At 37.6% G+C, this 23,971-nt stretch overlaps 1 protein-coding gene and 1 long non-coding RNA gene across 2 annotated transcripts in view; one reads left to right on the forward strand and one right to left on the reverse strand.

Annotated features, from left to right (window-relative positions):
• Positions 1 to 16,451, forward strand: part of LOC103507673 (protein Shroom-like) — a 73,160-nt gene extending 56,709 nt beyond the window's left edge. Inside the window, exons 8-13 of the mRNA XM_026822483.1 lie at positions 6,888 to 6,967; positions 10,324 to 10,677; positions 10,955 to 11,225; positions 11,572 to 11,916; positions 12,396 to 12,514; positions 16,177 to 16,451. Coding sequence (XP_026678284.1) covers positions 6,888 to 6,967; positions 10,324 to 10,677; positions 10,955 to 11,225; positions 11,572 to 11,916; positions 12,396 to 12,514; positions 16,177 to 16,180 — 1,173 coding nt within the window. The 3' untranslated portion in view covers positions 16,181 to 16,451. The remainder of the gene's footprint in view (positions 1 to 6,887; positions 6,968 to 10,323; positions 10,678 to 10,954; positions 11,226 to 11,571; positions 11,917 to 12,395; positions 12,515 to 16,176) is intronic.
• A 2,955-nt stretch (positions 16,452 to 19,406) lies between these two features.
• Positions 19,407 to 21,395, reverse strand: LOC113466791. Its single transcript, XR_003391082.1, has 2 exons — positions 21,265 to 21,395; positions 19,407 to 20,463 (listed from the first exon to the last, which is right to left on the reverse strand). It is a non-coding gene; the product is annotated as an uncharacterized LOC113466791 (long non-coding RNA).
• Between the last annotated feature and the right edge of the window lie 2,576 nt (positions 21,396 to 23,971).

The following is a 23,971-nucleotide window of genomic DNA, read 5'->3' on the forward strand; positions in this document are numbered from 1 at the left end:
TTACAGTAAATAACGTTGTCGTTTTTTGGCCAAAAGTGTTTGAAGTTTCGTATAGGGTAGCAATGTATTGTCTACACTCTACAGTTTGCAAGTTCCCTTTTTGCTCAGACCAATGTGCCATTTAACAAGTTACAGAGGAACGGCTTCATGTTTTAAATGGGTGATTTTTACAGTAAATAACGTTGTCGTTTTTTGGCCAAAAGTGTTTGAAGTTTCGTCCTACCAATGAGCCTTAACAAATATACCTGCTCTTGGGGATCGAACCCAATTTCCCTAAGATCCATCCTAGATGTTCCTACTTTATCAACACCAGTTTACCCTATCCTTATACCCGTACGGTACTAACCTAGTGCTAGTCATTTTCACTATGGAAACTAACGGCTAGCTTTTCTATTCAGTCATTCGACATGATATCTGTTTCATTCCCTTCTTTTTCACGAGGGTCATTTAATTTCTTTTCACTATCGAAACTGACGGCTAGCTTTTCTATTCAGTCATTCGACATGATATCTGTTTCATTCCCTTCTTTTTCACGAGGCTCATTTAATTTCAAACGCACGAAATAACCCAAGTGACCTTCAAATACATTTCAATTGCAGCAGAAAGAAAAGCGGCTCCAACTTTGGCAAATCCAATTCCTTCGTCCTTGAACTTTGCAGAAAGTAATTCGAACAGAGACCGGATAGTGATACCCTCTCTCTCGCAGATATCAGTGATATCAACCAAATGGTGTGCCTACAGCTATTTTTTCGAGTCAATTTTTTTACTTCTCCTACTTTGGTGTGGAGAGAATTTTGAATGGAATGTTTTCCCCTCTCTTCTACCGCACTGAGTTGTCAGGTAGATTAGAGGTGCATTCCAGACTTCTTATTCATTAGGAGAGGTTCTCCTCAATTAACGTTTATCTGAACGAACTTTCAAGTGTGGATGGACTTGAAAAGAAAGTACCTAATGAAGGCACTAGTAAAAATTGTACTATCCTTCTCCATTATCTGCTCCTCAATAAAGTAAAATAGATGGACTAGGCTTACTATGTTACTTCCTTAAGCTTGTCAGATAACTAATTTGATGTTTTATCAATTCCTCAGATCCCCTCCAATGAGTGTTGCGGACCGAATATCAGAACTCGAGAAGCATCAACCGCCATCACTTCTCCTACTTTGGTGTGGAGAGAATTTTGAATGGAATGCTTTCCCCTCTCTTCTACCGCACTGAGTTGTCAGGTAGATTAGAGGTGCATTCCAGACTTCTTATTCATTAGGAGAGGTTCTCCTCAATACTACTGGCTTTAACCCGGTGTGGTTTCGGTGGGCTTTGTCTTGTCATGATTCAATTTACCTTCCGGACTGTCTGACACTTGGACTGTTAAATGTCAAACTTCCTTGACTTGGCGGGGCGAAGCGCTACCGCGCTCCTTTAATAGTGTTGTGGCGCTCACAACAACACTCAACACAAATAAAATCTTACATAGAAAACGCAGGTTCTCGTTTCTCCACAATTTCCATCTCTGACAAAGGTTAGATAGACATTTATGTCCATCTAGCGAATTGGCCCCAGGTTATATGTCAATACAGAATCCAGTAATCAATCACCTTTTGTGTATCAGAGTTGGTACTTTTGGACATGTCATGTCCCTTTTCCATGCCATGCTTATTGAAATTCCAGCAGGATCAATTATTGCCAAGGTGCACTAGGGCAATCTGTCATTTAACTTGAATGGTAGATTCCTATACAGTAAAGGTGTGTCCACACACAGTCGACCGACCATAGATCGACTTCGACTGAACCGTCCACACTGCCTCGACAACATAGGTTCACCTCGTGTTTGGAAACACCTCAATATTCGATATTGTATAGGTATTTATTTCTAAATTTTCTCTCGTCTGACACCCCTCGGTTCATCAAGGGGTTAAATCCCCGGGTCTCCCACTCCCCGAGTGTCTTGGTTTCTTGATCTTCTGGCTTGAAGTCCGCATGGGTTCAAAGGTTAGATAGACATTTATGTCCACCTAGCGAATTGGCCCCAGGTTATATGTCAATACAGAATCCAGTAATCAATCACCTTTTGTGTACTTTTGGACATGCCATGTCCCTTTTCCTTTGATCTTCCTTGGATTCAGCCCAAGTGTAGGAGCTTATTGAAATTCCAGCAGGATCAATTATTGCCAAGGTGCACTAGGGCAATCTGTCATTTAACTTGAATGGTACATTCCTATACAGTAAAGGTGTGTCCACACAAAGTCGACCGACCATCGATCGACTTCGACTGAACCGTCCACACTGCCTCGACAACATAGGTTCACCTCGTGTTTGGACACACCTCAATATTCAATATTGTATATTTATTTCTAAATTTTCTCTCGTCTGACAACCCTCGGTTCATCAAGGGGTTAAATCCCCGGGTCTCCCACTCCCCGAGTGTCTTGGTTTCTTGATCTTCTGGCTTGAAGTCCGCATGGCACAACAATACGTACGCATTCCTATAGCGTTATGTATAATTTTCGCAGTCTAGCCCTGTGTCTTGCGTGGCTCGCAGTTCGTGTGTTGACTGTGCTATATTTTTTGTCTAATTATTTAATCTTTCACTGTGCTATATATTTTGTCTTGACTAAAATTACCTATTTCAAAACTTTCCTCTTCTCATTGTGATATTTTTGGTGACGTGATCATTTTAATTGGTAATTAGTTTAGTCTACATGCTCCGCTAATAAATTCGTCATCTGTAGGATTTTTGGTATAACCTTTATTTACGTTAACAAATTTTGTGATGTGAATTATATCATCACCAAAGTAATTCATACTGATACTAGAGCTTGTAATTAATTTTTTCCGTCTCGGAGCTCGGAGGTACCTATCTAATTCATTCATTAAATTTTCGCTACATGTTTGTCACTATATTGTTTAAATTTGTTTTGTCTTTCGAAGTTTTATCTTGCCTAATCTCTATTCTGTGACCTATATTCTTGGAAGTTATATCTACAAGTTGTCCACTATCAGTTTTGTTTTTGTCAAGTGACGTAAACATTTTACCAGTCCGTCTCGGAGGTACCTACCTATCTAATTCATTCATTAAATTTTCGCTACATGTTTGTCACTAGGTATATTGTTTAAATTTGTTTTGTCTTTCGAAGTTTTATCTTGCCTAACCTCTATAATTCTGTGACCTATATTCTTGGAAGTTATATCTACAAGTTGTCCACTATCAGTTTTGTTTTTGTCAAGTGACGTAAACATTTTACCAGGTGTTGTGTTTGTAGTTTTCTTGTAATTTTCCGATGCTAGTGTTATAATATCTAATTTTTAAAATCAATATTACTTATTTTCTAATAATTTCACTTCGATTTTTGCTCTCGTTATCTAATTTAGATAATATATTTTTTAATTTCTGTGTAATTTTTGTCTTTGGTTTAGTAGGTACCTAATCTATTTTTAAAAATAATTTGTATGTATATTATTTTTTCAAGAATCTCTTAGCCGGAATAACGACCTTTTTTACCTACCTGTTAAATTGTTTTGAGAAACACTGGACTTCCTGGAAAGCCCCTTTTGTGTGCATTTTGTGTCTTTTTGTTTCATAACCTAATTTCCCTTTGATTTGACTATTGTTTTCTTGAGTGCCTCTGTGAAACCTTTTGTTTCCTTGGAGTATGTGACCTTTGGATTTGCCCCGCGGTGAAGTTACCGACTTGGAGAGAAGGGTTCTGGGTTCGAATCCAGGAGTAACCCTGACTAGTCATACAAGCAAGGTATCTATTTTGATCTATCTAATTTTAATGTGAAAGTGAGTTTTCGTGAATACTCGTAGTTTTTCCATGAGAGATTAGCCTTTGAACTGCTGAAAGCAAGCATGACTAGTCATACAAGCAAGGTATCTATTTTGTTCTATCTAATTTTAATGTGAAAGTGAGTTTTCGTGAATACTCGTAGTTTTTCCATGAGAGATTAGCCTTTGAACTGCTGAAAGCAGGGAGGGCCTAGCAACCAGGGGAACCGGGTTTGAATCGCGGATGGACAGGGTTCGAATCTACCGCTGGGCTGGTATCTCTTGTGACTGATTTTTCCCTATTGATATCTTTCTCCTATCCTGTCATCTTTTGATTTCGGGACGATAAGACGTCCGTTGTTACAGTTCCCGCTATCAAACCTCCCATTGAAAGTATCCCAGTTGAAAAAGTTTTTATCTAAGCAGGGGAACCGGGTTTGAATCGCGGATGCACAGGGTTCGAATCTACCGCTGGGCTGGTATCTCTTGTGACTGATTTTTCCCTATTGATGGCTTTTTCCTATCCTGTCATCTCTTCGATTTCGGGACGATAAGACGTCCGTTGTTACAGTTCCCGCTATCAAACCTCCCATTGAAAGTATCCCAGTTGAAAAAGTTTTTATCTACTTGGTTGATTTCCGTGTTTGTGAGCCATCAAATGCGATTTATTTCTATTTCAATATCTAGTCACTATAGTTGATGAAATACCTACCCAAGAAGAAGTGGAATGGACTTCTATTTTGCCTTCTGCCCGGAAATACCCCCCAAAAAATAATAAATAAATAAATGGACTTCTTCCTTCTGCCCTGAATATAATCTTACTTCCAATGATAAACAGATAGTTTAGGGTTAAGGGATAGTATGTATAATCTTACTTCCAATGATAAAACGGATAGTTTAGGGTTAAGGGATAGTACGTGCCACAGTGCTGGTACCTCACACATGTTACACATGGTGCAGGTGTCCTACACACATGGATGTTTCCGTGTTTGTGAGCCATCAAATGCGATTTATTTCCATTTCAATATCTAGTCACTATAGTTGATGAAATACCTACCCAAGAAGAAGTGGAATGGACTTCTATTCTGCCTTCTGACCTGAAATACCCAAAAAGAAATAAATGGACTTCTTCCTTCTGCCCTGAATATAATCTCATTTCCAATGATAAACAGATAGTTTAGGGTTAAGGGATAGTACGTGCCACAGTGCTGGTACCTCACACATGTTACACATGGTGCAGGTGTCCTACACACATGGATAGGTAATTATAATGGAGCCTCCAGTAGTGGGCTCACAGTCAGCTGTTCGTGAGTTCAATCCCGTGTCCTCTCGGCTCAAAAAACATTTTGTGTTCTAAATTATTGGGCATGATAACAAGTGGAGCCTCCAGTAGTCGGCTCACAGTCAGCTGTTCGTGAGTTCAATCCCGTGTCCTCTCGGCTCAAAAAACATTTTGTGTTCTAAATTATTGGGCATGATAACATACCTATTGTAGAAGAGGTAAATAACTGAAGGATGTAGAGTAAATTCTCTGTCTTAGGTGAGATTTGAAGCCACGCTTTCCTGTTTACCAGTTGGTCTTCTCAAGACTCAATTAACCCATCCTTTAGGGCTGTCTAGCCTCTACACCTAACCCTCAGATTGGGCTTTTTGTATATGGAGTTAAGCACGTTCACGTTGGTAGTTAGAAGTAGAAGCTACAAGTAGAGCTATTCAAATAAATGCTAGAATTGAGGTTCTTGTGATCTTGTCTTTATATTGTCCTTGCCTTGTGATCAAAGGTCGCTGGATCGAGTCTCTAGAATAGTCTCGATTTTCCCTAAATCTGACGTCAATAGAGACTTTGCCCTTCCAAAGGACTCTACTGAATTTCGATGTCACTAATGGGATTTGAACCCCAGCCCCCCGAATTATGAGTCTAACATTTTACCTCAAAGCTACTAGGGCTCTCTTATCTAGCTACCAAGCTACTAACGTATGTACATACATGTCTACCTATTCTAAATTTGTGCCAATTCTCAGAACCTACGAAATCGTGTTTGCTTGGGTATTGGATTTCAAGTTTCAATTAGATAATAAGACATACGAGTACGCTACCTCTAATAACTACATCAGAATCGTATTATTTTATTGTGTTACAAAACATTTACAGTCATGTGAAATGTAACATGAGGTCAGTTTGTGGGTGTTTTTTCAATAGGACCCATTTCATCCAGTCTTTGTGCCACTGTACCCCTTTTATTTGAAGGAAATTACAAAATTCTATTCATCAAGAGGTATTGATGATTGATGTAAGATCTTGTAGACTAGTTACCTTCAGTCTCACGTTTGTGTTAAGGTGTGTAACTAGGCATCATTATTTTTGATTCACATTAAATTCAACGAAAAATTATTAAAGATCTGGATTTATTTGTTTATTCGGAAACCCATTATTTGACAATTTTACCTATTATTTGGAAAGCTGTCGTTCTAACTTACAACTTTGATCTTTCAACACCGTATCGAACCGCTAACCCTAAATCAGAAGAGCACTTTTTTTACCAATCCATATCTGATATGGAACACCTCCCTTTGTTTGGCGCTTTGCAGTGCAACTGACAACTCTGAAGAGTTATGGACTTCCCTTAGGTATTCTGTCTACATTGTTGTATATTGTTCCTTTAATAGTTTTCATTGATAATAAGAAGGCATGTGACTCTAGTTTTGTTTTCAGCTACTTATTTACTAGGTTGAATGACTAACGTAATGTGTGTTTGTGGTTACAGATGTTCGGCAGTAGCAAGGACATTCAGCATGAGGGAAGCGACCCATAATTTGGAAATCTTTACAACTTTGATCTTTCAACACCGTATCGAACCGCTAACCCTAAATCAGAAGAGCACTTTTTTTTTACCAATCCATATCTAATATGGAACACCTCCCTTTATTTGGCGCTTTGCAGTGCAACTGAAAACTCTGAAGAGTTATGGACTTCCCTTAGGTATTCTGTCTACATTGTTGTATATTGTTCCTTTTTCCTTTAATAGTTTACATTGATAATAAGAAGGCATGTGACTCTAGTTTTGTTTTCAGCTATTTATTTACTAGGTTGAATGACTAACGTAATGTGTGTTTGTGGTTACAGATGTTCGGCAGTAGCAAGGACATTCAGCATGAGGGAAGCGCCACCAATGGGTTAACCAAGGACCGGGGTCATCACCATAGGTAAGTAATGGTAACCCAGGGATCTGTGCTATCACCCTAACTCAATAGGAAGGTGATACAATGTTTAAAGTACATACTAGTGTTTGTGGTGGAAATAAGTAAAAATTATCACCATAAGAAGTTAAGTAGGTAACAGAGGAATTCAAGTAGCAATGCGTTACCTAGGGTCCTAGGGATCAGTGCTATCACCCAAGATAACTATGACTTTCATATTAAATATATACCTAGGTACCTAATGACCTACAAACATGGCCATATGACCAACATTAGGAAGATAAGTAACTTAAGTGATAAAACCAGTGCGTGGGTCGCCCAAGGATCAGGGATACCGCCATAGATAAATATCATGCTGCCGATGCCGGTAGGCCGGTGCCAACTGCAAAAGAGAGCTTTCCAAACCTCTAACAAGCTGGGTCCGTCCCTCCGGGAATTTTTTAGCCCGTAGTTTATTCGATCGTGATTAAAGAAAATCAGTACTTATGTACCTACAAACCTCTAAAAAAACTAGCTTGATAAAATGGGAGCATAGGGAATATAGGAATTAATCGTAAAAGAGGTAAAATCCAAAAGGGGTAAAAATAGACGATGAGTCTTTTGGGCTGAATTGGGGTACAAATAGGGAGTCTCTTGGGCTAATTCTGCAGAGTTGCTAACTGGTGGGCAAGACAAAATCACTAATACCGAGAACTTTGGTATTCTTTTGAGTAGATACACCTAGGTCTTGAAGACCCATCTCTGAGTTTTGAGGTCTTTAAGACCTCTAGGTTTCGATGGAATGTGGAACACAGACCTCAAAACTCGGAGAAGATTCAAAGAACCGCATTCATAAGTAGGAGGATACAGAGATTATGAGATATGCAGATCTCAAGACAGGAGCTAGGTTACTAGGTCTCCGAGGTTTGTTTACATTCATATTGTTATCTACTGATTAGTCAGAGGAGACCTTGCTGAACTGAGGTACCTATTGGTATTGGCAGGCAGGACGGTATCTATGATGAATAAGCAATATTTGTCAACTATGTAGGTAATTAGGTACCTACACTCGAGTGCAAAACAATCAGGACAGGTTCCATTTCCAAATGTCCATTGACAACCATTTCAGTTTGCATTTTCCAATTTCCATTCCTTATTTCTGACAGTTTCTTCTGTTTGTTTTGAAAATATTTCGAACATTTTCCTTTCTATACCCCGCTAGAAGCTCACGCTGGCTCTACTTTCAATTGAAATGTTTTCAATTTTGAAAAAGTACCAAAGTCATTCTGCCCCAAAGTACATAGTTGCACGTGTAATTGTAGTTGTTATATTCTCAATGGAAATGCTGTCAATATTCCGACAGCAATAAAGTTCAACAGTAAATCTATCCCCATCTTTCTGCACGTGAATGTACGTACTTCTACGTACTTATATCAGCTCTCTAGCTTAGGAACAGCTCATCAACTATATCAGGCAACTAACTAGCTAACTACCCAAGGACACTTGATAATGAGATGTAGAACTTCTTGCAGGTGCCAATATTGAGCTGATCTTGTGATTATGATTATTATGACAATCATAATCATGATTTTCCTGGTGCTCTTGGGAAATAAATACACAAATCTCAGCAAACGCCTCTGAAAAGTGTCTCCTCTCGCCCACCTTGTTGAGGAATATAAAGAAGCATAAATTGAAAAAATAAATAAATTCAACAGGTAATTGGACTTTTTGACGTTTGAAAATGTCCACAAATCTACGAGTACAGTGACAATTTTATTTAGCCTTTCAATAGGACAAATATACTTACATAGGTAGGTATGTCTATTGGCAGGCAGGACGGTATCTCTGATGAATAAACAATATTTGTCAACTATGTAGGTAATTAGGTACCTACTTACACTTGAGTGCGAAACAATCAGGACAGTTTCCATTTCCAAATGTCCATTGACAACCTTTTCAGTTTGCATTTTCCAATTTCCATTCCTTATTTCTGACAGTTTCTTCTGTTTGTTTTGAAAATATTTCGAACATTTTCCTTTCTATACCCCGCTAGAAGCTCACGCTGGCTCTACTTTCAATTGAAATGTTTTCAATTTTGAAAAAGTACCAAAGTCATTCTGCCCCAAAGTACATAGTTGCACGTGTAGTTGTAGTTGTTATATTCTCAATGGAAATGCTGTCAATATTTCGACTTTCGACAGCAATAAAGTTCAACAGTAAATCTATCCCCATCATTCTGTCTGCACGTGAATGTACGTACTTCTACGTACCTACTTATATCAGCTCTCTAGCTTAGGAACAGCTCATCAACTATATCGGGCAACTAACTACCCAAGGACACTTGATAATGAGAATAATGAGATGTAGAACTTCTTGCAGGTGCCAATATTGAGCTGATCTTGTGATTATCATAATAATCATAATCATGATTTTCCTGGTGCTCTTAGGAAATATACACACATATCTCAGCAAACGCCTCTGAAAAGTGTCTCCTCTCGCCCACCTTGTTGAGGAATATAAAGAAGCATAAATTGAAAAAATAAATAAATTTAATATCAGCATTATTAGCACACTATAGTAAATTTCCATTAAAAAAAAAAAAAAAAAACAAACAAAAAAAAACCTCTAATAACAATAATTGCAATATGCAGGTAGGGCATGCATAAACAAGTTTTTTTTTTTCATGCAAAATTATATGCGTTCCTAACTACGTAAATATTCAATCAAATCAATAGCATTGAATTGCAGATTTGATTCCAATAATTAATTAATCCACACACTGATAAGCTGACTGATAAGGAAATTTCTTGGTATTCCCCGTCTGACTGGTTCTGGAAAAACTTTCCAGTCTCACATTTCCACACATTGAGTCACACTTGCGAATTAGCATAACAAAAAGGACGTCAGAATTTTTTCTAAGAAGTGATAAAGAGAAATGATTATTAGGAATAATATCATTATTATGAGGAAGATTATCAGCTGTGTCTGCTCCTCTGTTTGCGATTAGATAACCTCTTGCAGATGAGGTCCCTAAAGGAAGAACACTCAACCTAGTTCATTGGGAAGACCTTAATGTAAACTTGAGAAAATTGTGTACAGTATGTAGTGCTGTCCAGTTCCAGTGGATATAATTATGTTTTACTAACCGAATCGGTTGTCACTGACTTTTACTAGCAAAGAAGCGATAGGAACTGGATGTGTAGCACATTGCATACCCTAATCTCAATACCAGGCGTTCATAAAAAGTTGTTGCTTGTTTGAACGGTGATTGTTGAATATGAATAATGATCTTCAAAATTAAGTACTTAGAATGTATTTGTTGTGATAACTTTCCTCCCTTTCATATTACCTTGAATTAATTATATATGTTCTCTCTCCCTCAGTTCAAGCTGTGGCTCCCTATCAACCGCAGTTCTAGGCCCCATCATCATGGGCCCCGCCATCTCCATCGACGACGACTGGGTCCCCGAAAGGCCCCCTAAGAAGCCCCACCTCCGCTCCGGATACTCTGCCCCACGGCCCCCTAGCCCCGAGCTGCCCCCTCCCTCCCCACCCCCTAACCAGACGGAAGATGAGGTGTTTGATCCGGATGAACCGTTGCCCCCTCCCCCGCCTGAGGTGGCCTGGGGGCACCCCCAACCCGAAAGACTGAAAGATAGTAGCCCTAGAAATCGATCTCCTGAGGAGGGGGGCAAACAGAGCCCGCCCCGCCTGCCTGATAGACAGTTTGAGAACAGGTGAGTCTAAAGATCTGGTAAAGCAACCATTAACGTTGTAGAGTATGCTTCAGAAAGGTTGTAGAACACGTTGATCTAAAATTCGAGATAAAAATGAGATAATAATACATAGAATCACTATAAGTCAGCTTCAACAATCCGGCTTGAATAGATCATAAAACTCGATGGAATTTAGAGACCATTGTCCAATATACAGACATTATTTGGCCATGCAGGTTATATGTATGTAAATAGTGACCAGAAACACTAATCCCCCTTTCATCTCGTTCCTTTTCAGTCATCGACCGGAAGTTTTCAAACTGCGTCACATCAACGAGAAATCGTCGCCAGAGCGGGAGAGGGGCCGAATCTCGGCACCCGGCGAAAACCGGTCCCCCCACCACGCCCTGTCGCTTCATTTGGACGAAAAGTTGATCCAAGATCGCAAGTCGTTCCCGACGCACAGCTACTTGCCCGAGTTAGAATCCAAGTCACTCGACTACATCGAACCCAGGACCAAGAAGTTGTCGCCCCCGCCCGTCAAGAGCGTGAACAAGCCGGGACCTCAGGTAAACTAGAGGGAGGATAGGTAAACGTTAATCGGTGACCCAACGTTAGGCCAGCCGCTCACTAACAAGTACACCTGATAAGGTCTACCTAATTGTGTGCTCATCAGGTATTAGGTGGACCTGACAGCCGGACCTGATCGGGTGTACCTGTCAGGTCTATCTGATAGTGAGTGGCTGGTCTTGCAAAATTTCCGAAAGGAACATTCTTCAGAAAAACAAATTTGGTATCGACCTTCAGAAGCACCATAGAAAACTTTTAGAAATCGATGTCAAAACAATCATTAGGAAGTTCCTTGGAGTCTTTCCGACTCCAAATTTCTAATTTTCTTCCCCTTCCCTTCCCCAGGTGCCAGTAGAGCGGAAAAACTCGCTCAAAGCGAGAAACTCCAACATTCAAAACCAAATCTCCGCCCACCAAACCCCTCTGCATCCTCACACCACCTCCCCGAAAGAAAACTCCGTGGAGTCCATTAACAAAATCAACGAACTGCGGTCCTCCTACAAGCAGGCGAAAGAGAATTTTACTCGCTCCTCTAGTGTGAGAAGCTCCGAGCTTAAGATTGCCCGAGGCAGCGGTGGGTTTGCCCATCACCAACCGGACAGGCAGTCACTGAGGTTCCCTAGCTCTGGGTCTCCCCAGGCTGCGAGCCAGAACGGAGGAAAGCTGACCAGTAGTTATACAAGTGCCAAGGTGAGTGGACTAGTGACAAAGTACTGTTTTATTTTACATCCAAATCTTCTTTTTCCTACGGACTGACTAGCTGTGACTGACATATTTTTGGTTTTGGCCGGGTCCTTTACAGGTGGATGCTTTTCCTAACCCGTCATCACGAATACACTGGCTTGCCCTTCATCTTCGATGGTTGGAAATGCGCCACCCTAGTGGTTAAACTAATTCCCGTTTTTTTCCCCCTCCCTTTTAAAGAATGGAAATGAGCTTCAGAAGAGGGGAAATCCGGAAATTTCGGTTTCCGAGAGGAAAATACGACTGGGGTTAATCTGGTGCTGCATAATTATGTTATCCTGGGGCGAAAATATAAATTTCCTATAATATCAGACTCACTCACTCACTGCGATGGCGTCTTAGGAACATGTGTGAGTCCCGGGCCGACCATATTACATCCCTCCATTGAACTCGATCTAATTATCACATTATTTTATTTATTTCAGGTGTTCCACAACATGCCCCTAGTTCCTAAATGTCCCACAGACGTGGTGCGAAGTTTGAAAACTGCAAGCGGACTACCCCCTTCGTTGCCTGCCCAATGCCCGCCGACCCAGCATCAAATGTAAGTATTCCCTGTACTTTAATGTCCCCAATGTAATAGAACTAATAGCCCACTCAATATAAACTTCTGACTATTGGCCAATAACGTTCTGACTATTGGCCCCCCTTGGCGCTCTTTTGTATTGATTGTAACCCTTTATAATATGTTTGTAAATAAAGTATTTTTCAACTATCAATTTAACAATACAATCATTAGATAGCTCATTCGTTGCCCACCCAGTATAAAGCTCCGACAGTAGGTCATTCACGCCGTCAATAACTTTTGATTCTTTTGAACGGATTGGACATTTAAAGCTCCATACAGTGCTTGATCAATAGGTAGAGGGAACTATTGAGACAGACTATTAGGAAAGAACGAAGGTACATACTACATACCTTCTTTTACCATACCGTATTCCTATCAACCCTGATCATAACCAGATCAGTAAGGTTCTATCTAAATCATAAAGAAGCGTTAGCTCTTCAGTAGGTCATTCACGCCGTCAATAACTTTTGATTCTTTTGAACGGATTGGACATTTAAAGTTCTATACAGTGCTTGATCAATAGGTAGAGGGAACTATTGAGACAGACTATTAGGAAAGAATGAAGATACATACTACAATTACTACATACCCTCTTTTACCATACCGTATTCCTATCAACCCTGATCATAACCAGATCAGTAAGGTTCTATCTAAATCATAAAGAAGCGTTAGCTCTTCATCCATCCAGGATTCAGAAATCCAGTGAACTTCCAATGTTCAAACTTCCTTCTGTTGTCTCTGAACCAGATCGCCCAGATCGGTAAGGTTCTATCTAAATATACCAGCTGCATACATAACTAACTTATCGTTGTCTGTTATCTACAATGTTTTGGTGATTGTACGATCTCATACGAGTAAGTCGTAGTCTGTTTTCTATCGTTCTGATATATCCTACTCTGTATGGTTCTGATACTATGGCGCCATTTGTCTAATTCATTTATTGAACATGTTTGCCATTATATTCTGAAACGTTGCATGTCCCACATCATTGTCAGGTGAAATTTGTTGCTTTGTTGTCGTTTTGTATGGTGGTCTTATTTCGGATGTTGTTTTCATTGTCGTCCAAAACATGTTTAATTTAGGTATGCTCATTTCTTGTAATTAATGAGTTTTAACAGATAATTGGACTTTTTGATGTTTGAAAATGTCCACAAATCTACGAGTACAGTGACAATTTTATTTAGCCTTTCAATAGGACAAATATACTTACATAGGTAGGTATGTACTTACCTAATTACCTATTTCCAGCTCACACTTTTGAACAGTTATTCCAATTTGTTTACCAAGTCCATCTTTGATCATTTCATTAAGCTGAAGTAGAACATCCAGATCTTTTACCTGATTATGTCAAATATTGAGATATCTCTCACTGTATACTTCTTCTGTAATATGAGACTTGGTTCTTAGTATTAAATTCCATTAGCTTCGTACGTATTATTAAATCTTGTTCATACAGTTCTTGGTTTCCTTCCAACGCTTCCTTTATATTCATTGTGTTCATTAGATGATATTGTTTCATTTGTATAAATAGCTGGTACGTGTATTATTATTTGGGCGAGAGCGTTCCAGACCAAATTGCCCTATTACGCTGGACCTTGTATCATAGGACTTTAGCCCTTATAACCTTGTATCATAGACTGTTGTACCATGTTATCCTGGTAAAAATCTTGCATTTGTATCGTATGTTAGCTGGAAAAGACGAAGACTATAAGAAAGAATGTGTAAGCAATAAATCGAAAATTAATTAAACAAGAAAATAATAAAAATATTTCCTCAAGCCACAAACCATGTTGTAAATTGAATTGCAGCCTGGTCTTCCACTTGTTCTGATATCGGCTGATCTACAGATGAGATGCAGTTCGATTCTATGCGTTGAAAGTTGAAATTCAATTTGAATACTGCAACTATGACAGAGCTAACACTGTTAAAAAGAGACCTATGTGGTCAAATATTCTCAAAGATTAGATTAGTAGCAGTAGAATATTTCATACCTTCACAGGGATTGAACTCACTCCCTCTACGATTAACGAACGACTATGAGGAATCATTACAGAAGTCGTTTTTTAGTGGCTCATTGAAACCCTAGAAAAATGAAATGAAAACTAGGAGACCTTTTGGATGCCATCTTTGAAAGCACGTGCTTCTGGCTATTTCAGGATGTAGCCTCGTAAAGACAATAATTGAAGAGATATAATACCTTCACAGGGATTGAACTCACTCCCTCTACGATTAACGAACGACTTTGAGGAATCATTACAGAAGTAGTTTTTTAGTGGCTCATTGAAACCCTAGAAAAATGAAATGAAAACAAGGAGACCTTTTGGATGCCATCTTTGAAAGCACGTGCTTCTGGCTATTTCAGGATGTAGCCTCGTAAAGACAATAATTGAAGAGATATAGTAAATACCCTAGCGAAATAGCAGGAGGTGGCTTGCCCGATTGGACTAGCAGTGAATCTCCGACAGTCCGTCGACAGAAAGCATCCAGGAAACTATTTACTTAGAATTTCTAGACAAAGGACAGAGGCAAGGTCATCTTGTGCACTTACTCCGGGTAACTAGTTTCCTATACCTGCCCAGAACTCTAACTACCTGAGCTTGGTATACATTTCAACCTTTGATCTCTTGTTGCTGGTCACTTGTTATGTAGGAATACACATGCCATTAAATATATAGATAGAATTTACATAGACATGAACTACATGAACCATTATGAAGTGCAAATAGATGTTTTCTATCGTCCGGCTCCAAAGTATTTACGGTTCATTTGTGAGTTCTTAGTTACCTATAATTATTATCATTGTATTTGCAAAGTTCTTTTCTTTCACTTTCTTTCCTAGGTTTTTAATGCCATGCGATGTGAACTCGTTGTTCATTGTTTTTGTGTATGTTTTATTTCTCTTACAATGCAGTCTGTAATGAGATTTGTGCGCCATTTTCTGATTCTGCTGTTTTGAATATGAATTGGATAGTGGATGCTTGTATTTTTATTTCCTCTCTACTTATATTATTGTCTTTATTCACCGTACTAAGATTCTTTATTGCTACTTCAATATTTTCCAATATCACTAGGTATGTGTAGTCTGGCTGAGGGACTATAAACAGAGAGTAGATCAGCGTCTAGCTAGGGGACTATAAACAGGGAGAAGACTAGCCCAAATTTCCTCACGCTATATCAATAGCGAAGGTTGAGTGCGAAGGGCATCCCACTCGGAAAATTTTGTTTAGTTGGCCTCAAAGCGATCACTCTAAAGCTGATTGAGAGGCCGACGACAAACGCCGACCCCATCTGAACATGGGAAAAAAACAATATTATGATCGTGCTTCATGTATTTGTCACTTTATCCTGTTGGCGGTTTTGTCGCATTGTTAAAGTTGTAGATGGAGATCAGATAATTTTTGTATTATCTAATAATCTTGAAATGAACTTTGCATTAAATTCTCTCTTATAAAAGTCCTGGGAATGGTGAGTATTGTTGACGAAAATATCAGCTCTTTTGCTATCTCTTTTCGGGCTTTTAAGGCTGACAGACTCTTGTCTTTTGGCCCTACTTGTAAAGTCATATTTGTGTTCTCTTCACCTCTAATACTCTGTGTCCCTCTGATTTAATATTGTAACTTTATTCTCATTTGTTTCAGGTAAGTGAACTTCTGCTTATTTACAATCATTTACTTAACTCATCACAAAGTACGGTAGCAGTTTCCCTGTGGCTTTCGGTAAGTTTACTGAATTCTAATTCGTCTTCAGCATTGTCTAACCATCTCATACTTAACGAGTTGCAATAATTCCAGAGCTTTGAACTTTTCATAGCGGATAGCGCACTACTTGGACCATATTCGCGAAGAATACAAAACGATCTTGAAGAATATACAGTATTATACAGGGGGGTCCGCATGATTCTATTACAAGGGAGAAAACCTTTTCAATCGTGGCTTGAAAATATTTTTATCTAACAGGATTTTTCGGACCAAAGTTGTAAAATGATATAAAAAAAAAAAAAAAAAATGGTAGACAAATGTCTAATACTTAGTACTTACTTGGTACTCGGACCTGCTAGAAATTACCAGTCAGAAAATTTCCTACTCCCCCATATCCCATGTGTGAACTTAGTGCACAAGACAAAGGTCATGGCATCACTTTTATTAGCGCTTAGGTTAAACGTAAAATTTAGAAAAGCAAGATGACAAAGGATTTGATTAGACTATTAGCCCATGATAAAGTAAGTCTAATTAATTAATAAAGTAAGTCTAATTGTTGACCGTTGCAATGAACTCTCAAGAATAGGCAAGAAAGGATTTGATTATTATTTTACATACGGACACTAGGGGGATTCTTTGGTTAAACTGAACCATGCTGAACCATCCTGTATAAATGATGACACCAATAAAGAAACAGAGATGGTATCCGGCGTTGTGTATGGAATATGGAAAATTGTGCATGAAATACAAGTAACGAAACACACAACAGTTATCTCATTCAAATTAGGAGGGAAAGACATGGAGACTACTCATTGCTTCATTACTTTTGCTGATTTTGTTTGTTAGCAGTGTCTGGAAAGTTAACAACCATTGTGCCTCTGAGTAGGTTAGAGTCTGATATTCCCACTTACTTTACGTGTCCGCCACATCACACCTTTCGATTCTGTGCTTCCAGTGATTCGAAACTTGAATTGCCTTTTGTCAGTTTTTCTGTAGACACTTTCCTGGAAATTCTTGGGAAAAGGAGAGTTAGAAACAACAGAAAATGAATAGCTTCCAAATGAGGATTTCAACTACAGTCCTTCCTTATTGGTTATGTAAATGTCATGTACGAAAATAAAACACCAAAGAACCACTGTAGCCTAATTGGACTCCTGGTTATTTTACCTCTTTAATTAGATTAAATAAAGAGATACATAGTCGTTTGTGAAATCAACATTCAGTAAGCTAATCACAGCAAACGAAACAAATCGTGAAAATGGAGAAAAAAATCTCGGAGCAAAAAACAGCATTTTTTTCATTCCTTACAATTTGCTACGCGCCACTAATAATATATGTAGGAAATGGAGAGGAAAAAAATATACAATATACCTACTTGAAAAAAGCAGTCATTCAAATACACCATTGGCTATGACTGTAAGGCACTCACTTTTAATTGCTTAATTGGCAGAAGGTTTAGGTGGGTATGCTATTATTATTCTGATAGCAAAAATGTTAATTTGTAGTCCTCGTGCGTCATATTTCCCTCGGAATTTTACTTGAGTAATAAAAATGGTACTATCTTTCTCGTTTTTCCTCATGTTTTATTACTTTAATTGCTTTCGTTATCTTGAAACTGTCCTATCTTACGCTGTACAAAACGTACTATTTAGGTAGAGGTACTTGGAATATTTTTACTGTTTGTGTTACTTCAAATAGAAGAAAATTGATTTTGAACATTGTCTTCAAAGCATGTTTCGTATAACACTATTTTTCCATTATTACATATTTATTTCCTGATTTCCTTCTCTTGGGTCTAGGGTGTATTGGAAATGGTTTTTGGAATCTACGAGTATATCCTCAAAGCCCTCCAGCTTGGTTTGAACTCGCGGTTTTCCATTTTTGGTAGACGTCTACTAACCTTTCTAAAATTCTAATACATAATCGATAAAATGGTTCCTTTTTATGGCATCTTCTCGAATAGTAATCTTTATTTTTGTTAAAAGTCGAATTTAGGAGATAAAAGAATTAATTGAAAAGCTTCAACTTGTTCCGTTTCTTTTCCGGTTCTTTATGTTTTTTGAAAGGATTCTCGAAGTTTGCATAAAATGTACCCATGTGTATAATGGATTGACCTCATATTAACCTATGGGTGACCTCCTCCTAACCTATGGGTGACATCGAGAGGACACATTCTACCAAATTATAATAACAACAGAAGAAGGAAGAAGAACTAACAATATTTACAAGAATGTGGAAACACTGTTTTTAACCGGACACGGAAAGTAATGTGAATAAAACTGATCGTATACCGTTTTGTTTAAAATCTACAAAACTTTTTTTAGGCTAAACCAATAAAAAAAACTCTAGCTTAGAGGCACTTAACGAATTTCTAGTTTCGAGCATTCTTGTTAATTTCTATGTTTCCGAATTCTTCCTGCTGTAAATTATGTAGTAGTTAACGTCAAACTTGATTCGAAGATGATTGGAAGAAAATCAAACATAAATTAGTAATCGGATACCACAGAATTAATTATTATTGGTAGACACTGACGAGAATTTTTTCACTGACAAGAAATCTAGCAAGGATAAAGGAGAACTAGGTATCTAACTTCAAAAAAAAAAAAAAAAAAAAAAAAAAAAACCCACCAACAGTCCTTTCAAATTAGGAGGGAAAGACATGGAGACTACTCATTGCTTCATTAGGTCTTGTGCTGATTTTGCTTGCTACCAGTGTACCTCTCAGGAAATAGATAGCTCCCAAATGAAGATTTCAACTACAGTCCTTATTGGTTATGTAAATGTCATGTACCAAAATAAAACACCAAAGAACCACTGTATAGCCTAATTGGACACCTGTTTCTCTTAGCTCTTTAATTAGATTAAATAAAGAGATACATAGTCGTTTGTGAAATCAACATTCAATAAGCAAATCACAGCAAACGAAACAAATCGAGAAAATGGAGATGAAAAAAAATCCCAGCAAAAAACAGCATTTTTTCCATTCCTTACAATTTGCTACGTGCCGCTAATAATATAGGAAATGGAGAGGAAAAAAATATACCTACTTGAAAAAAGCAGTCATTCAAATACACCATTGGCTATGACTGTAAGGCACTCACTTTTAATTGCTTAATTGGCAGAAATTAAGTGGTCGTACGTTGTTTTTGAACGTGTTAATTATTTCATAATTTCGTTATTGCGTAAGGATCGTTGGGGAGGCTCCCTGAAGAAAACTGCTATAGCTATTAAGTAATCAATTCGTAGACAATCCATCAGCATCTGAAATAACTGATTGGTTATGGATTTCGCAATTAATTAGTGTAGGGAAAACCGAGGAACCTAGCTATGTATTTGCGTAATGAAAGTAATTCCATACTATCACTGATCTTTTGCATCAACATCAATAGAAGTGAGCTGATAAATAGTTTTTTTTAAAGCTGTTGGGAAAATGTGTAAATTTATTTGATATCGGATCAAACCAGTATGTCCTTTAAAGTTTAAAGCTATGTGAACGTCTTAACTACCAGAAACCAGAAAGTCCTGTTTTCGGCCCTTCTATACTTTTCCCCTAAACTTCCACTTAACCACACCTTCTCCAAATTTAGTTAGTTGTGGAGAAGTAGAGTTGAAATTGGCAATGGTATATTTGCATTGTTTGTGAAATTCACCATAGATATGAGCTGTATTGAACATGATATAACAGAGATAGCATATCCTTTCTTTCATTCTTTTCTTATTTATTTGATGATTTAATTGTTCTAAATCGACTGTAAAGTTTAGGAGTATTGTTATTTTGTTTTGAAGTTTATCGTTTTCTAACTGGATCCTCTTCTTGAAGACATTGTTCGCTGCACTTGGAGCAGATCTCCTGTCTGGTATAAGTATCTTTAACTGTTCCATATCCTTGATGAAACCTCTTCACCTAATTCTTGTCTTGGATGGAGTTTCACCTTCGGGGCTTCGTCTTGACCGAACTTCTCTTTGTTTGCTCGTTAAGAAGATTTCAGATTCATCAGGGAACGTTTGAAGAGTACCATTTTATCCCACTTGCTTATCTTCTCATTCTTTAATAATAATTATTTTTCGTTCTCCGTTATGGTCAATTTTTCTCCTTGCGGTTCCTAATTCATGTTAAGTCGCCCATATACAGATACTGGGCTGATAATATGGACTGAGTGGTCTGAAATTTGTCACTTCCTACGAGGAGTTTACGTGGATTTGGTTCCTTGACATCTTTGTTAATTCCTGCAAAGAACACAATCGAAGAGTTATTTTCCTCCGGTGGTCTTTGCGTCAATTATGTGACCATAACTGTAGATTTAATAACTGCTCTTGAATTATCATCACGAATTCCAACGTTTCAGCGTTTTTCTGGTCGGGTAATTTCACAATAAAGACTCAGGTCGACAGATCTGTCTCATTGAATAATCGTCCAAGTTTTATCTTAATCTTTCAACGTCCTCTCTACTTCTCTAAGTTTTTGAGGTTATTGTCTGTGACGAAGATGTGTGGGTAGAAACAATTTCGTTGAAATGATTACATCTTGGTATTTTCTTTCATTAAATGCGTCAGTTATCTGGGAAATGGGTACTTCTAGAGTTTCTAGGAGCTCAATTAAATCCATTTCCATGAAAATTATTTGCTCAAATTGACGTGGTCTTTCATATAATCATATCCGATGCCCCTCTTCTCTCTCTACATTTTCTTAGATTCTAGGTAATAATATAAAAACTTGAACTACTGTATGCCTACCCGTTGGTTTTCGTTATCAGGTACATCATCTGCCCGAATGTAGCCGATGCCCCTCTTCTTTCTTTACATTTTCTCAGATTCTAGGTAATAATATAAAAACTTGAACTACTGTATGCCTACCCGTTGGTTTTCGTTATCAGGTACATCATCTGCCCGAATGTAGGTATTTTCATATTATTTTGTCATTCCCGTCGGTTTTATGAGCACATTGGCTTGGTTTTTACCGTTTTTCTTGTTTACTTCATATACATAGTTATGTTCCTACCCAGGTAGGTACCGAGTTATTTTACTTACTGGTACTTGCTGTTCCAGTATGTTATGAAAGTCCCAGAATGTTAGCGAGTACTGCTTTTATGGTGGGAGGAGTAGGGTAGCTTGCTGTACCTTGGCACACTTTTCACACTTTTATTTTTCAATTTTTTTCTTTAATTATTAGCAGAGACTTTTTGAGCTTGTATTTATTTATTTTGTTTTATTTCATTTGATTTTATACATTTTTTTGTTTATCTTGTCACTTAGTTCCATGATGTTTAAGTTTTGTAATATTAATAAAATAGTACATAGTTTTCGTTAAAATTAAATAATTTGGCATATTTTTATTTCGAAAAATTCACAATTTTATTCAGGCTCCTTGAAAACAATTGAAACAAAAGAAATTTGAGGAATTTTGGAAAATCAAGTTCCGTTTTATCAAGTGTCTGCCTAAGCATCACGAATAATTGAAACAAAAGAAATTTGAGGAATTTTGGAAAATCAAGTTCCGTTTTATCAAGTGTCTGCCTAAGCATCACGAATAATTTGGAGTCTTCTCTTCTTCTTATTGTACAATCTCATCAGAGTCTGCAGTGTGGACATGTAATGCCTCTCTTCATTCAGGTCCATGTCGAGCTCATCCTTTGGAATTGATCTGGAAATTAAAAGAGGGATGTGATTTCTCAATTTCTTTAGCCAGTAAGATACCATTTGTGGTATCTTAAGGCTAAAGAAATTGAGAAATCACATTGATCTCAAGTACAGCTTTGTACAAAACAACACAGTAAAAGATAGACTTTTGGTTACGTACCTACTTAGTTATAGGAAAAAAAGTTTTGATAGAGGGAATAGTAACAACGCAACGCTTATCGTCCCGAAATCGAAGAGAGGAAGACAGGATAGGAGAAAGCCAGGGGTAGCTTGCTGTACCTTGGCACACTTTTCACACTTTTATTTTTCAATTTTTTTCTTTAATTATTAGCAGAGACTTTTTGAGCTAAAAATCTGAATTCGTGAGTTACCTAACCGTTTATTGTACTTTCATGTGAAATATTTATATAGTTTTTCTAGGAAAATAATTTTCCTTAAACTATTTTTTTGTTCCAAGGTACATGATCATAACGTACCTTGGAACATGACCTAATGTACCTTGGAACACTCTGGAAAATTTTGATAAAATATATGAAAAAGATAGTTTTAAACTGAATTTCATATTTTTGTCATTATTTTTTCTTTGTCAGCTTTATCTTTTGTGAACTATGTGACTTTATTATTATTTTCGATCCCCAAATTACTTAAATTTAATTTGATTTAGTTTCATTAATTTCGTTTATTATCCAAATATTTACTAGATAAAATGAATTTGTTGTTACATTATTTTATTCTTTAAATTTTTACGGTTTGTTCGTTCATTTGTATAGAAATCTTTAGAAGATTTTTCTTAATTAATTTGTGGTGTTGTTTAGTGTGAATGGATTATTAACCTTTTGGAAATTGCTGTCAGCTTCCTTTGGAATACTTACAAAATGGTTTTCGGAAGTGGAAATAAATTTCGCATAAGGAGGTAAGCAACTTTTCACCGTATTACTATTACATCATCTACGTTACTTTTGAAGATTTTCTCAATTAATTTGTGGTGTTGTTTATAGTGTGAATGGATTATTAACCTTTTGGAAATTGCTGTCAGCTTCCTTTGGAATACTTATAAAATGGTTTTCGGAAGTGGAAATAAATTTCGCATAAGGAGGTAAGCAACTTTTCACCGTATTACTATTACATCATCTACGTTACTTTCGTCTATAACGTTACTTTCGTGTATTTTTGGCGTTCATAAATTGTATCACCTTATAGTTAATGTCTTTTATCTTAGAGACATGTATTAGAAATTATCTCGTTTCAAACAAAGATACCTAAGTGGCCATAAATCTCTTAAGATCTTTCGTTATCTGTGATTTATGCGGGTGTCAATGTGTCATTCAAAGATTCCAAAGGTTTTACTATATGTGAACGGTTTCATAGGAAGATACCTCATAAGAAGCTGAAGATACCCAACTACGGGTGGTATTACCTACCTCCTACCTTTGAATTTTTGTTGTTATTGTCAAAGTCCATCGTATCACTGTTTGTGATTGACGGTCCTCAGTGCTATTTCGGCATTACCCCATTTTAGCATTGTTTTAGCGTGAGGGTTATTTGTTGCTCTTATCAAGTCCACGGTCAAAGGTGAAACAGATTGGTGTGTTGTCAGACTGGTTTGATTTCGCAATGTTGTTTTGGGGAATTCGACCTGACCCAATATTTATTGGTAACAAATTCTTTGTAACAACTTCTTTCTTCTTCTTTGATCATTTATCAATCATACTGATCAAAAACTTCAGGGTCTTTTTCCCAAAAGTTAACTCGCTGAGAGCCCTGTCTCTAATAATAAAGTCTTCGTTTCATCCTTTATTCTTTTTATATTAATCTAATCTTTTATGCTTTATCACTGGATTTTATCTTTTTAATTACCTGGATTAACCCCGCAGCTCTCTGTCTAACCCTACTTTACCACCCTAGCTAATGGCAGTCACAACATAAATTTGACACCACTGCCTCCATTTGCATCCCTGCTGTTGTGTGCCACGGCGGGAGGGTGGGGTGATTGATTTATATCTCCATTTCTAGGATATCCATGTCTGTGACTATTGTTGCAGGGTGCTCATTATTAGATGAGGGATGTAGGTGGTAGTGTAGGGTTGCAAACACCTCT

Source organism: Diaphorina citri, unplaced genomic scaffold, assembly GCF_000475195.1.
Source record: "Diaphorina citri unplaced genomic scaffold, Diaci psyllid genome assembly version 1.1 scaffold334, whole genome shotgun sequence".
NCBI lineage: Eukaryota > Metazoa > Arthropoda > Insecta > Hemiptera > Psyllidae > Diaphorina > Diaphorina citri.